At 39.5% G+C, this 16,402-nt stretch overlaps 1 protein-coding gene across 1 annotated transcript; it reads right to left on the reverse strand.

Moving 5' to 3' along the window:
• Nucleotides 1–10,513: 10,513 nt before the first annotated feature.
• rbp1.1 (retinol binding protein 1, cellular, tandem duplicate 1) lies at nucleotides 10,514–16,389 on the reverse strand. Its single transcript, XM_041803312.1, has 4 exons — nucleotides 16,262–16,389; nucleotides 15,779–15,957; nucleotides 14,449–14,550; nucleotides 10,514–11,053 (listed from the first exon to the last, which is right to left on the reverse strand). The coding sequence occupies exons 1-4, from the start codon at nucleotides 16,332–16,334 to the stop codon at nucleotides 11,003–11,005; spliced, it is 405 nt and encodes a 134-aa protein (XP_041659246.1). The 5' UTR covers nucleotides 16,335–16,389; the 3' UTR covers nucleotides 10,514–11,002.
• Nucleotides 16,390–16,402: the final 13 nt, after the last annotated feature.

Raw genomic sequence — 16,402 nt, forward strand, 5'->3', positions numbered from 1 at the left:
GGTGGCAGCTGGTGACACTTCTGTGTGTAGACTTTAAACAGTGTGAGTCGGGGGGAAGGTGCAGGGAGCCGTCTGCTTTTAAATGAGTACGGGGGCATGAGGGCAGAAAACTATTGATAAGTGAGTTTATGGCTTGAAGGGGATTGGCAGGGTCAGTTGTTTTGGAGAGGGGAGGGAGAAAACTCACCCTTTTCTTCCAGTCTTTACACGGTTAGTCATTGGGGGAGGTAGGGTATGTGTGAGGGTCCACACACACCAATCACAAGGACGGTTCTCTAAGTACACACGCAGACACTACAGTGATGGTCTGTGTACAATGTGCAGACAGGTGAAGCTATTTTGTAACTTCTGCCAACATTGTGTACTCTGTGTTTGAACTGTTTCTGTGGCAGGATCAAACTAAACCAGAGAGTCTGAACACTCAGCATGGAGGTTAATAAAGTTCAACAGGTCTAAAGGCTGCTTTCATCACCATTTCTGGAAATGTGCACGATCTATAAATGTGGAAAGATGTGTGCAGTGAATATCACTTCCTGTTTGTCACGTTTTTCCAACTTCTTAGAAGCTATTCTCAAAAACCTTCTCATATTTCTCCCTGCATGCCACATATGTTCCACTCCTAACTGTGGAGTCCACCATTCAAACACTGGATTCAAAAGAAGAGCAAATACAGGAGGAGTTCCTAGAAAGCTACAGCATGTAAACCATGTTAGGATTGCATTTTATGGTTCAAGAGTACAGTAAGGCACATTTAAAAGGGACCATGGACCTGAAACAGTAAAATGTGAAATTGAGTAAAACGTGCCAGAGGATATTTGGAACAATTCATTACCAAACCAGAACCATGGTGCTCAAACTGCAACATTAGAATTCCTTTCTCACCTCATGGCCTCTACTACATGCAATAGAAATAATGGTAACCTTAATTTTCTTTGGTCCTTCCCCAAATTACAGACATGTTGGTAAAGTCTCCAATAAGAATGTCAGAAATTGACGGTCTTACTTCTCTTTGGTCTCGCTGGTGCATGCCTTTACATCATAGATAACAGTTTAATCCCATGAGACCCGTGCATTTGTTTGGAAAGCATTTTTTTATTTCCCCCACTTATTTGGAATAAGTGGCCCCTGAGAAGTATAAAACCTAAGCTTCATCTTTGAACACAGAGTAATTTTCACCAAAATAAGAACTCTTGGCTTATCTTAAAAAATATTTCTTTACTTATTTTGACAAATATATTTTAAAGTGCAAAAGATGGCTGCTCCAAGACAAAGGTATAACCAGCACAACATATCTCCACAGGGCACTGTTTCTGCAGAAACATCAAATTGCTGAGAAGAAAATCCACAAATGTTCCTGAAACATGACAGCAAAACTTCATGAAAAAAAAAAAAAATAATAAATCCCATGTAAATAAACTATTTTGCTTATTCTGTTTTTTCAAGCTATCTTTAACACTTTTTTCTGCCATCAACCATTCACAACAACTCTTCAAATCCTCTTAAACTCCTTCAACTTCTAAGGCTTATAACTTCAGCTCACTTCCATGTATAGACTTCACTCTTGCTTTGAAATACTGACTGACTCTTATGCCATTAGTAATGCTTAAAGAGCTCAGGAATCCCAGCAAAAAATTCTGGTACAAACTGCTCTCCTGAAAAAAATACTTGGTCAGCAGAAATCAATCAAACATTAAAACTTAGCCACATGCCACCTCTTTCTCTCAAAAAAAGATTTGAGGTCAAAGGTCAAACGTTTTGTTGCACAGTGAGCTTCAAAGTGTGACCAACACACCTTGTGCTCCCTATTTGTCGCATCTGCTATTTCTAACAATTCAACCATTATTCATGCTCGTCATGGTTTTCTTTTCCACAGTTTTCAGCAATTTTGGAAGCCACTAAGCTTTTGTAACTTCTGCTTTTCTGATTTCATGTTGTTCAATTCTTATTCTCAGTGCAGTGTTCAATAATAAGTCATTCATGCTATCAGAATTTTTAGGATAACAGTCTGCAATGTCCAATAAGTTTCAATTTGCCAGAAATGTAGGGAGAATTTGCTATAAAACTTTCAGGAATTTACATGGAAATTGTAGGAACTTTGTTTGGATATTTTGGAGAATTAGTAAAAAAATCTACAAGTATTTATATAGATATTTGGGGGGGCATGTAAATTTGAGAAATTTGTTTGGATGCTCTGAGAAATTTGTTTGAAAAATTTCGGGCCTTTTCATGGAAATTTGAGAAAGATATTTGTAATTTTTTGGGAGTCTATATGAAATTTGTTGAAATTTTATGTTAATATTCGAATATGAATTCCTAAATTTGGGGGAATTTTACTGTAAATTTTGGGGAGGGGTGTGTTGTGAAATTTCAAGTGTTTTCATGAAAATTTTATGATGTTTAAGGGAATTTTGTTGTCATTTTGGAAATGGTTTTTGGGGAATATATTTGTAATTTTTTTTTTTGAATTAGGTCTGGAATATTTTAGAGGAATTTACTTAAAAATTTTCACTTTAAAATTTGTTGATGTGAAAATTTTAATACTTCAAAATTTTCAGGCATTTTCATGGAAGCCTTGGGAAATGTATAAGTAAATTAACCAAGTAAATTTTTGGGGAATTTCATTATGAATTTTAAAAGGTTGTCCTCTAAAATGTTTAAACATTTGATTGTAATTTTAGGGAGTTGTTTGGATATAACCTCTTTTGAGGAATTTATTTGTAAGTTTTTGGGATATTAATAAGAAATTTTATGCTTTAAAATTTGGGGAAATTTTTAAAGACATTTTTTAGGAATTTTTGGTGATTTTTTTAAAATCAGGATGTCTAGGCTTCATGATAAAGTTTCACTGAAACAAAATAGAAATACTTAAAGCAATTTGCGGTACTTTTTATGGGAAACCTTCAAAATATATAGAAGAATTTTTATAGTAATTTTTGGTAATTATTTTGAAATTTTAGGGAATTTGTGTGGATTTTGTAAAGGTAAATTTTTTAAGAAATTCAAAACTGCTGGTGAAATTTTGTCCATGCTTGGCCTTAACAAGTCCTCGTGGTCCATCACCACAATAACTCCACCATCCCTCTCTTACTGACAAATGACCAAATGGCTGACATGTAGCCAACATATATGCTCTAAAACCCACGCAGTGCTGCAGAAACAGGAGCTTCAGGAGATTTATGGACAATATTTTTGGTCAAAACTAATTCCTGTTCAAAGAAGAGGCTACGCCTTTAAACTTACCAGGACCTACCTAATTAGAAATGCATTCTAATCGAAAGCTCAGGTCCCAGGACATTCGAAAAAGAAATACCTTAACAAAACCTTCTTGACTCATTGCAGTTTTTTGACCTGCACATGCCAACCAATCGATCTTCCAATGCAAGAAGAGAGAAATTGAGATGCAGGAATAGAAAGGACGAAGGTGCAGAGAACAAGAAGAGGGAGATGTAAGAAAACAAGCAGACCAGCAACAATGAAAAAGATAAATGTATGACTGTCCTGGCTAGAAATCCATCTTAAACCCATTTTCTCAGATATGGCCATAATGTCAATAATATGGTAACAATACGAAGAATTGGCAACAATCACCATGTTTGATAGAAGACTTAGCATTCTAATATTAGTATTATTAACTAATTTGATAATAAGATAGAGAGGGCTGATACAGGTTGATGCAGTGTGTTTGCAGTGTCTTGAAGACGACATCTCATCATGTTTCCTTTGACACTCTAATGGGTCTCCTTCTGGTTTGACGTGCCCTGAAGACCTGCAGGGAGGTAACCAAGACCCATCCTGATCAGATGCCCCCTTAACTGGCCTTTTCAATTCAAAGGAATAGTGATGGGAAGTTCAGCTCTTTTCAGAGAGCCGGCTCTTTTGGCCCGGCTCCCAAAGAAGAGCCGGCTCTTTGGACTCCTGAACGGCTCTTTATTTAGGATCTTTTGCAGCCCTATATTTTACCGTAAGTTCGCTAAAAAATAATGGTTAGTGTGTTGAAAACCCTTTTGCATTCAGTGTTTTTATGAGAAGCCTTATAATTGCCTAATTTTGTGCATTTATTCTGTTACAAAACAATTCTTAGGTTTAGCATTTAAATTCCAGTTAGAATTAATGCCGAGCGGATGTAGACATGTTTACACATGCACAGTACAAATCAGGTTTCAGGGACGGATGAGTTGTGACACCCCCCTCTCTGTTTTCACATAATGGTATAATCCTTTATCCTCACATGTGATTGGCCGCATGGCTGCCATGCTGGCCAATCAAAACAAAGTTCTGACCAGAGCTGGGGCCGAGCACTATGAAAGCTAAGCAGCGAAAGGAAAAACTACTGGGAGCCGGCTCTCACTCTATGCGAGCTGGCTCTTCTGATTCACTATAAAGCATCGGCTCTCAGAGCTGCAGCTTTTGCTCATGACCCATCACTACAAAGGAAGAGAAGCTGAACTCTGTGCAGTTGCAGCATGCAGACCCAAGAATATTACTGAGCTGGTGGCCATTGCACATGAGGAATGGGCTAAGATTTCCTCAGGAACGCTGCTGGAATCGGGTGCCTGGCTATGAATCCCGTTTGCAGCAAGTCATAGAAGCAAAGGGTGCTCTACTTAGCTGCCATAATTTTGAGACTGGAGAAGTCATTATAAGTTGCATTTTCAGTTGAAATTGGGGGAAACCCTTTGAAGCATTAGTTTTTGTTGAGCTATTTCAGTTGCTTTTGTTTGATTTCTTCATTGTAAAAGGCAGAAAGTCTCACAATAACGCTGACCACTATTTTGATTGCAGCTATAGGCCTGACCCACAGTTAAGAACACCTCAAATTCTTATGTGTCTGATAGCAGCACATCTCTATCCAAAGTCTCCAGACACCTGAACCAAATTCTGATTCAATCTTGTACACTGACGGCTCATCATGCTGTCCTTATGATAACACATATCTGGCTGGCTATGCAGTGGTGAATGATTAGGAAGTTATGAAAGCAAAAACATTACTTCATGGTACTTCAGCTTACGTGGCTGAATTGATCACCAGTTATCAAAGTTTGCATTCTTTCTAAGGACATAGTGGCTACTTCTTTTTACAGCGACTCAAGGTGTGCTTTTGGCGCAGCACAGGTTGTTCCTCACCCTTGGAGGATGAGAGGATTTTAAACATCTCCAAGGTAGCCAGTTAAACATCACAGATTAGTCAAAGGTTTGCTTGATGCTATTATGTTATCCAAACAAATTGCTATTGTTAAATGCAAGGTACATTCTTCTGGTTCTGATCCTGTTTCTCGTTGAATGTACAGGCTGATGCTGCAGCCAAACAAAGGCCATTTCCATTTCCTTTGTGATGCCAATATGCAGACCAAACACAAACACATGAAGTTGTGATGGGGAGGCCTATGTCCACCTTTGACCCCACACAAAGTAACCCTGTTATGTGCTGACATGACACGACTGTGTCAACGAACTGAAATCTTGAGAAAGTTTTATTTACAGGTTTTGAGCAGACTCTCTCAGCTATCAGAGGAGTCTCTTCATCCTTTTAAATGTGCTGATCTTACACTGATCAAGTCATGCACTTGGTGCCCTTGCTCGATCTCCTCGACACTTTGGGTGTTATCAGGTGCTGTTGCTCTACTGGACAGCACTAAAAGTCGAGGGCAGCGCAGATCAGATTCATGCAACCTGTTGCAGGTCGCCTCCCGCTTCTGGGGGTTAAGAGGAGGATTAGTGTGCAGTTTCCAAGTCCTCCTGCTGACAATAGGGGTTCCTACAACAGAGCTGGGAGGTGTTGGTGGTCCTGGCCAGGAGGCTGGGCTGACAGGTGTGGCAGTGCTTCCTGAGGAGTCTAGTGCTCCCCTCAATAAACTTACATGTCTTCTCTATTATTTGAGTCTTTAATTGAATTTCAGCCTGATTACCACACCATATCTGGTATGGTCTGAATGGTCAGTTTTCAAAGCCTTCATTGCTCATTTGACTGTACATTCAGATTTAGAGTGGCAAGGTAGGGTTGATCTTCCATTCAAACAGGAGGGATTTTTTTCCAATATTTCTGATCTTTCTACTATTTCTGTGTCTCCACAGAAATTCTCATGATGGTTAAGTTACTCCAAAGCTCAGGTCAAGCTGTAAGGTCAGAAGTGGGGACTCTGGGAGTCTCTCTGCCCCTCCTGGGCAGATAGTCTAAACTCACTAGCTTGAGTCAGATAAAATGCTGTTTGTTCTAACAGTCAAGGTTGTTACCTCACAGCTTGTGTCTGTTAGACAGATGTCCATCGGCTGAGTCTGTTTAATCATATTTTGAGTTATGATCAAGGTAAAGAGTGCCCTAAGGACGTATGAGGGTGAGCTATACTTTGGGCTTTTTTAGAAATCTAGATTCAATCTCACACTATGTTGTCGCTGTTTCTCCTCAACCGAGACTGAGTACCGAACTCAAAGTAAGTCATGTGAGTCTCCTGTGTCTTCTGAGGAAGTTTTGGATTATTTGTGTTATATTTCTTTATCAGTGAGGGGTGGAAAAGGAGACAACATTGGAGCATTTAACCATCATTATAAGAAACAAAACAATGGACTGGTGCTTAGCGAAAAAAAATAAAAATAAAATAAACATACTGGCCCCAATGGTATGTGTCTGCCCACCGGAAATACCTGGTATGCCAGATTGCCAGCCCAACCCTGTCCTTTTCCTATCTCTGGCACTGAGCCCAGTCCCCCTTGTTTCCTTGGTCTCATTCTATAGGTTCCAACCTAAAGCTCTTGACCATAGGTGAGGATAGGAAGGTAGACTAACTAATAATCTGAAACCTTTGCCTTTCTGCTCAGCATCCCCTTCAGCGTGATGGTCCAGCTAAACGCTGCCTGCTAACGCCACATAAGTCTTTCAATCTAATGTTCAGTTTCCTGCACAAGATCCCAAGAAACTTGAACTCCTTTACTTGAAGCAGAAACTCACTCCACCCCTGAAGGGAGTGGCCTCGGTTTTGAGTAAAGGGTCTGGCTGCAGACTGCAGATCTCAGATGCCTTCTCTTATAGACCCCTACTATGAGACAACACCTCATTCAAAATGGGAGTGACGTAAACCCATTATGTTTTACTGAAAAAAAAAGAATCAACTTTATTCATAAACTAGAAAAGCACTCAGAGAGTGCAGACCTCCACCGTTAGCCCTATCTCCCAATAGTGAAGGATCCTTTGAAAAATTTCTGGGGAGCAGGTGGCCTAGTGGTTAAAGACACTCCCCATGTACGCGGGCAGCCCAGGTTTGAATCCAGCCTGAGGCCCTTTACCGCATGTCTCTCCCCCACTCTTGACCCTGTTTCTGACTCTATCCACTGTCCTCCTCTATCTAATAAAGGCAGAAAAATGCCCAAAAATTCATCTTAAAAAAAAAAAAAAATTCCTGCATCCATCCCCATGTACCCTCCACCACAGCATTTGCTGATTTCTCCCTCCCATGTGGGGTGGTAACACAGTGAGGTAAAGCATTGGCTTTGTTAGGGGTGGACTGTCATGGTGAAAGCATTGCCTGCCGGTGCCAACAGATGCACGGACAGTCTCACCCATGGCCTCACTGGACAACTGGAAGTCATGGCAGAGGGTGAATATTCCTCTATTTCTCCCAGCATTGTGAGTATTCTCGCTACAATTCGCTGTCTTTCTCTCTGTTAACTTATTGAGTGCCAGCCCTTTTATAAAATGGAAAGTGGCTTGTGCCAGCGTTTCTAGCCATTTTTAGTCATCCTTCAAGACCTATCAGAATTTTCTACTATGATTCTGAAAACACCAAATAGCTCAAATGAAAGAAGAAACTCTCGATTTCATCATGGAAAAAACATTTGTTTGTAGCTTGTTCCGTTCTTGATTTATCTTAAGTTGAATAGAGGCTAGTTTCACCAAAAAGACCACTTTTTTTCTAGAAAGCTGAAAAAAATGCATTTTTCTGAAAGAGAGTCTGTCAAACAGAACAGTGATTTGAATGTTATAATTTTGCCTTCAATAACACAAAAGACATCTGAAAATTGTATTACAAATGTTATTTTATTGTAAAGTAAATACAATGCTTCCAGTCACTGTCATGCCATTCACACTCTGGAACTGGACGGCCTCCAGGGAACCCCCTATACGCCTACGTCCTCTCCTGCTTGTCGCTGTATGCATCTGGCTGGCGAGAGGCTGCCTTATTTCTCCGACGCACGGGAGGGAACCTCGCAGCATTCTTTAGCCTCTTTGCTGGCCGAGGCAGATCAATAAAAGCGTCGATCTCTGGATTCGCTGTCGTTAAGTTCAGTGTCGGTTTCAGTGAGAAAGCGATTTCTCAGGCAAAAGTTTAAAGTTTCTTTCAGCGTCTAAGGTAGAACTTTTAGCTTAGATTACCTCCATAACGATCGCTCTGCTCTTTGAACCCAGGGTCTCCACCTCTGATGTTTGCTCTACCGTCACTTCCGACTGTAGCGTTCCAACTACGTATCCCAGAAGCCCCAAAATTACTCACAGGGAGCGTGAGAGTGCCCCCTTGTGCCAGCTGCCGAAAAAACGCTGTGACATATATATACGTCAATGGCACTCAAGCGTTGTTTTTTAAATGATGTATATATACGTCAGTGGCACTCAATGAGTTAAGCTCCGACTCATCTCCTCGACCGGGCGTGCGTCTTTCAAACTCTATAAACTCCAAACCTTTGAATAGAAACACACCCAAAAACTGCTGCTGTGATTGAAGTTACTCATATCCGCCATCTCCTGGTGTAAAGTGGTAACAGCACAGACCTTTGCCATTAGCCCTATCTCTCAATAGTACAGAATCCTTTAAAAATTCCTGGATCCAGACGGTAATCCGGATCAGTCCAAAACTCTAATCAGTTCTTCCTCATGCCATTTCTGACATTTCCTGAAAATTTCATGAAAATCTATCTACAACTTTTTGAGTTATGTTGCTAACAAATGAACAAAAGAACGAACAAACAAACCCACCCGATCACATAACCTCCTTGGCGGAGGTATAATTTGGCTCTTTGGTTGAGCAGGGTTGAGTGACACTGCGTTAGAGTGTTTACAAGGAAGCGTTTTTTTCTGAGCAAACTGTTCACTCAGCTTCAGTAAATGTTTAGTAATTGAGTTTTCAGGTCAAGTTTTTGACTTTTAACTTTCAGTAGCCTAACCCCTACCTAAACATTTACCCTAACCCGAACTGGAAGTTTAATTCAGTTTTATGTTGACAGTTTTGGCATGTTCTTTTATCCCGACAGATGTGGAGTCTCAAAAGGGGGCGCCTGAGATCTGTGGTCTGCAGCCAGACAATTTTGGGATTTTAAGTGCTCATCTCAATCATCTTTGCAATCCACTATGAACTGCAGGTCCAACAGAATCCCATCACCTGCAAGATGAGACAAAATTCTGAGGTCCCCAGACCCTCCTTCTCTTACCTGTGCCTTAAAAATGACCATCAAAATCCCAAACAGAATCAGTTACAAGAGACAGCCATTGCAGAGGCCAGTATGCACCAGGAATGTGAGGAACTTCTATAAATCGACACAATCATTAAATTCAGTCTGTTTCATGACCGGTTAAAAAGTCTGAATTGGAGTTTTAAACTGTTTCATCTTCAATTGAGTTTTAAAGTAACTACTTATACTTTTGAAGCCAACTATAAGGTCCATAAGACCCCATATTACACAGTAAGAAAGCTATTTTGTATTGGAGTTTGAGTATATTTAAACTAAATTAAATGAGAAAAAATAAGCTAAGTTAGAAAAGAAAGATTTCCCAGTTCAGTGCACTCTTATTGTCATTTCCTACTAATCCTCTCATACTCTCAGCTGCCGGTTGAAGTCTGATAAAACTGAAACAACCAAACTCTTGGGAGAAACTTTTCATTCAGACTAAATGTAGGTTTGACTCTGGTGCCAGACTCTGTTTCAAGCCCTCATGGAGTGCATAATCTTAATTCAGGCTAAGGCCGAAGCAGAGAGGGAGATCAATAAAAGCCCCCTGGAGGACCATAAATAAACAGAGCCCGCAGGTATAAGAGCTGGGCTGGTGGTGGGTTGTGAATGCACATGAAGCTGATGGAGACAGAACAGCAGGGTGAGCAGCGGCAGCAGCGAAGAATGAGCAAGTGAGCTGGATAGCTTATATAGACAGCCCAATTGGTAATGGTGATGCACAAAGAGAGCTGACAGATTAGCTGATTCAGAGCACAGCGTGGCTCCGGCTGTCTGGCTGAAGCTCCGCAGGCTTCACTTTACTTTCAGAAGTTCTCAAAAAGAGCCTCTGTGCATGTTTGAAGAGGCATTTTCAGACAGAAAAAGCATCTAATATGTTTGCTTGTGAAACTTCAGTAAGCAACAAAACTTTTTATTTTGATCCCTTATTATTCTGTAAAAGCAGCCATTAACATTAAAAAGACAGAAAAGACAAGTGAACGTATTGTGCACTCTTTATTGATTCATTAATTCTACAATCAATGACGCACTTCCCAAAGACACTGGGTGGGATATGTATGTACAGGTCATATCTGATATCCATTGCAGTCAAAGCAAATTAGTTTAAACCCCTCAAAATTTTCTTCTTTTCTATCCACGGCAATCATTATAAGAGATAAAATGGGATCAACCCTTTTATGTTGTATATTTTCTGCTCTCTTTGTCTTCTTGCATCCATTATTTTCCCATCAGTCACCAGTCAGACTTGCCAATAGCAATATTCTTGTGTCTAACACATCTAAACTTGTTAAATCAACAGAAATACCCTGAGACAGATAAACAGACTAGCACTTAATGATAATTTATGATACACACCTGAGCCTGCCCTTCGTTGTACTTTACATGAATTCACTTAGGAAGAGTAAGGCAACAATATCAAAGGAGTAATAATATATAAGTAGGAGGAAAACTCTTATTTTTACACATGTATGCATTCCCAAAGGGACACTGGGTTTTTCTGTTGTGACTCTGCAAGCAAATAATCTCAGCCTGGATTGGGAGGAAGGAGTCCAGTTCTATAGGAGCCACTTTAGGATTTCTTGAAGACCTGATGGGCAACAACTCCACCAGCTCTCAGCTCCTGCAGACAAAAGGAGACAATTTAGTGTGTTATCTAAACAGACACAGAGTCAGGATGTAATTTGACCTACATTAATAACAGACAAGAGGTACAAATGATCACAAATTCAACTTTCTTCTCAACAAATTAAAGAAAAAGAGATGTTGCCTGACTAACTGCTTGCAAAAAGTCTTAACATCCAAGCTAAAGTGGGAAGGTGCTGAGCCAAAAGAAATAACATAAGGGGAACAGAAAAACATCTTGCACACTGGAGGGCTCCAAAAGTCCAAGTTATTTATTGCACCAAAGTAGTGACGTTTCAAGCACTGCTGCTTTTCATCACACAGACTAGTTCAGTTCACCCAGCTGTTCACCAGCTAAGCAGACAGTTGTTGTCCTCTTTCCAGCAGCTTCCATCCTCCCCTGAAGACAAACAAGACTGCCATCTCTTTTTTATTGTGGGGTAAAAAGCGCACATTTATACTTATGTTTTTGATCCAGTGAAGGAGTATGATATTATCTTAATGAAAAAGACCAGAAATTATTTGCTATCATGGTTTTATTGCGGAAGTAAGGATGAATGATAATACTGGCTTATGAGTTGATAAGACAAACCCTTCAGCTGTGCTAAGAATGAAAAGTTAGTCAATGCTATAGGACTGGGTATCATTTGGGTTTTTCCTGTGCTAAAATGGTACTTTTTAAAAGGTGCTGATGTATAAACAGTGCCTAAATCGATACTTTTAATAGAAAAAGATGAGTTTTAAAACTGCAGTTGAATAATAATAATAGAACATATAAGCAAAGGAAGCATGTGTCATCTCTTCACATAATGTATGTCGTGCCTTTCATTTAGATTTGCAGGGAGGTGAGGTACCGAAATGAAGCACTGAAATCAGTCTTGTAATTTGGTAAGGTAGGTATCGGATATGCTGGTAGCAGATTTCGATACTCATCCCTAGTCATCGCTCAACCAGAAGGTTTGATCCCTAGCTCCTGCACACACATCATGATGTGTCCTTGGGCAAAACACTTAACCCCAAATTGCTCACACTGCTGTGCCAGCTTCATGTGAGTCTGTATTAGACGTCCCTGAGTAGTTGATACTGATGGCCATTCTACAGAGCAGCCTTAGCCATTAGTGTGTGAATGCGGAGTTAAATGTTGGAACGGGCAAGTGTGACCTATGGTGTAAAAGTAAAAGGCACTTTCCAATAATCTGACACACCAGGAAGACTGTTTGACATTATTGCATAGGATATGTTTTACATCCAACTGGGCAACTGCCAATGATTGGTGTTTGGAAAGGGCAGAACCTTTGAAAAAAATCTCAGAGGGTGACTGGACAATCAGTCATAGTCATTCAGTCTAAATAGTGTTAATTTCATCGACTAAAACTATGACTAAAAATATTCATCCACATACCTTTTTTCCATGAGAAAGACTAGACAAAGACAAGCCAAAAATAAGGAATCTTTGATGACTTAAACGGACAAAAAGTAAGTATAGTTTTTGTCAACATGACTAAAGCGAGACTAAAATGTAATCTAGTTTTTGTCAGCAATTCAAAATCCATGATGTTTCTCCACTGTGGGGAAGGATAGAAATTACTAAAATGTAACTAAAACTAAAAGACATGTCATCAAAAGGCTAAGACTGAGACTAAAATGTAAAATAGCTGTCAAAATTAACAAAATCAACAACAAAACATATGACGCATCAGGCATGTGCAGCCCCAGAGAGTAAATTACATAACATGAGAGAAACAGGCAGCAGCTGTTACTGTTAACTATCAGTGGAGCCAGTTTGTGAACATGACACATGCAGAAACGGATCAGGAGAGGAGCTAAACAACTTTTCCACCTAGCAAACTTTCAGTTACGTTCCTTGCTCTTCTTGTTATAAAGAAATGTTTTCTAGTTCTGACAAAATTGCCGCCATCGCTACATCCAGCTCATTACTGGTTGCCATTGTTTACTGGCTTGCAGTACAACTTGCTCCCCTTAAAGGCTGCTGGTTGTTCTATTCATTCTCTGTCCAGGCACAAAGACTAGAGCTGATGACAAACTTGGAATCTGCCCAATCCACTGGCTGAAAGGTTACAGACGCTATACAAGCATTATACATGCTCGAGTCCATTTACCATGAATAAGATGGTTTAAAGGGGTCATTTGGAAGTTAAAGCTCTTATGAAGACACATCGGTTTGTGCTGATTTTGGCACCTCTGCGTAGATAAGGTGTTTAGTTCTTTATTTGCATATTTTTTCCTGTGCATGTCTTATTAGTATTTTTAACAGATACATCTTATCCTGCTAAATGTTAACAGTTAAAGTACCATTTGTAAAATCTTTTCTCTAGAAAATGTATAAAAGGGTGGTGCTGGTTATCTGATACCTACCAGCAGCAGTAATTTCAAACATTTAAAAGTGACACTTTAATAGGCAATCTCCATACTGATGCTCTAGTATTCCTTTTTGGCTCATAAGGATGCATCAATATTAATTTCAGTGTCTTTCATAAGCAGCTAAAAACTTCTCATGGGAGCTTTAATGACTGAGAAAATGAATGTGCAGCATTTATGATAGAAATGAACACTTTTCCAGAAGCACACCTCATGTCTTTCTAACCTTCATCTGCCACTAGAGGTTGCTGTTACTCTACATTTAAACCCTCTCCCTGCTCTACAAGGCTACTGTTAATGACTAATTTCACGGCCCCTGATCAAAAACATCTGCCAGCATCATTTTAGTGAAATAATTTGGCAGATTATTTGAGCTCTGCTTTTATAGCAGTAATCACAATGTGGGAAATCTGATAATGCTGAGCTAATGAAAATGGTAATGCAGTAGTCATTACTTTAAAGTCCTTTCAGAGGCTTTACTTTCATTACAGGCCACACTGTGAATTTCAAAGGGGAGATGTTTAAAAGAAAAAAGCTAATGAAGTCCTTGTAACAGAAAGTTTATTGAAATAGTCAAGATGGCCAAGTTGGATGCTTGTATGCACCTGTCAGCAGAAGTCTAATGATTATGAGATGAAATGGAAGCAGATCTGGATGTTTTTAACTCTCAAAAATAAGGCAATTGTTGTGTGGAATTCTGCGTTTGTAACCAGGTAAAATGTAGAAGATTTGAAATCTATTTCCCTATTAGAGGTAGTGTTTGGTGCAGAAGTAATGACTTCTTTAGTAGTGCATGAGTCACATCCTCAAACTTGTAACTTTCATAAATCGTTTCCCTGTGTGCATGCACTGCACACTGCTACTACTGCTACACCATGAGGGCCAATTTACGAGTCCGTCACACATAAAAATATATGCGCGGCACATATGGTGCTGAGAGGCGTTCTGGATTTGGATTAAAGTGTCCAAATTGCATCCATTAATATTCATGTCAGGAGCTTGATGTTTTCTCACCAGATGTAGCTCATCTCCGTCCACCCAGTGGGTCCAGCCTCTGCCTTCAATCTCTCCCTTCTGCACACACACCAGCTTGTCTCCCTCCCAGGTGATCGTGGTCTGCAGGAGGACAATGTCAGTGAGGAAATCTCAGAATAATAGGGGATAGAGCAGCAAAGACTTCATCTCAGCTAAACAGTACAGTATGGGAGGCTTTTATCTACTTTAAAATGAAAAGACTTTAACTTGCATGAAGGTTTAAAGATCCTAGCTGGCTCCGGCCCTCTTAAGGTTTAGACACAGCACATGAAAAAGGTCATAAATCTCCTCAGATCATCATAAATTCTATTTAGTATCCTTTGGATTGAATAAAAGTGGGAGAGTGTGTTCTTTACTGCAGAATCTGGCATAGGTCCTCATTTTACTGAGATGTCAAAAAGTGAAAACTTCTCAAAATATTTAGCAAAAAGGCCGTATTCATCCACACCATAAGCTTGTTAAATTCTGCAGAAAAGTCATTTTATACAAGCAGAGGTTTTCCCACAAATGGTCCTCGATGAAGTGATGCAGTTCTAACTTTCTACTTTAAATTTGGGGTTTGAAAAAAAATGTTCCTAGTTGCTCTTAAAAATCAAATGTAAGACTTTTCAGACCTTTTTAAAACCTGAACCGAGAAAAAGTAATACCTCTTTTTGTGCAGTAAATGATCAGAAATCAATGGCATAGGAGGCTGCAGACCAGAGCTGAATTCTATGATTCAGTGCACAGTATGAAATGTCAAATGGCATAGGGCAAACCATTTTTTGGCCAAAACTGCACAAATTTGATCATTTCTGTCACATTTAATGTCCTTATTCTACCAATATGCCCTATACATATGTATATTTATCAACCTGATATTTGACAATTCAACTATTATTCTTGATTTTCCCATGGAATTAATAAAGTAAATGTCTATCTTTTTCCTGGAAAACCTGTTCAAATAAGAGCGGGCTGCATGGATTTTTAAGGAGGCAACCCAGTGGCCCAGATGCTTGAGAATTGGGCTAATGTTTTACAACAGTGCAGAGTGTATTTAATCATAGTGACTCTGATACAATCATCAATCAATACTAAATTCTTTTAATGAGAGTATGCAGCAATTTGTGAGGGACATTGTTTAAAATTGTGTAAGGTTGGCTAGAAAATGAAGGTTGGATAAAAACATTACTTGCAAAATCAGATTTTTTAAAGCATTAAAAACTCAAATGTGCAATTTAAGGCCAATTAAGACTTTTCAAGGATCTGAAGGAACACTGTTAAAAGCTTTTTAGAAAGTTTTAAACAGCAGTGTATCTCAAATACCCACCATGCACTTCCTGTCATCCACTCCAGACAGATCCTCCTCAAACTCTTTGCCCACATAAAAGTCCATGTTGTAGTTTTTGAAGGTACTGAGGGTTTTGATGATGATGTGGTCCCCTTCGTGGATGATGTCCTTGTCCGGCTTCAGCAAGTTGGCGATTTTCCTAATGGCTACGTTTACATCTGCAACAGGTTGCCAAAAGAAGATGTCAAATTAAAACAAAAAGGTCCATTATTCAGAAGGTGTTTTTGCTGCTTTTTAATCTAGTTTATTTGATTAACAATGCTTAATTCAGTTATTACAGTGTAGTAAACTGTAGAGATAAAGTATTGGAACAAATGTGCAGTACCCCTCTAACTGTTCTGAAAGCAAAAAACTATCTGCAAATTTTCTCTACAAGAATCAACAGAAAATGCTTTTTATGAGTGGTCAAAAACGAATCAGGTTTTGATGTTTAACCTCCACTACCCCCTTCCACCAACTCACCAAGAGCCTTCATGTACTCCTCGAAGTTGTCATTGGAAATCATTTTCCAATATCCGTTCAGATCGACAGGCATATTTTCCGTTTTCCTACTGCCTTTCTCCACTTTCCTGAGGAGGTCTGCTGTGGACGGCTACTGGTGAC

This window comes from Cheilinus undulatus, linkage group 13 (genome assembly GCF_018320785.1).
Source record: "Cheilinus undulatus linkage group 13, ASM1832078v1, whole genome shotgun sequence".
In the NCBI taxonomy this organism is placed as follows: Eukaryota; Metazoa; Chordata; class Actinopteri; order Labriformes; family Labridae; genus Cheilinus; species Cheilinus undulatus.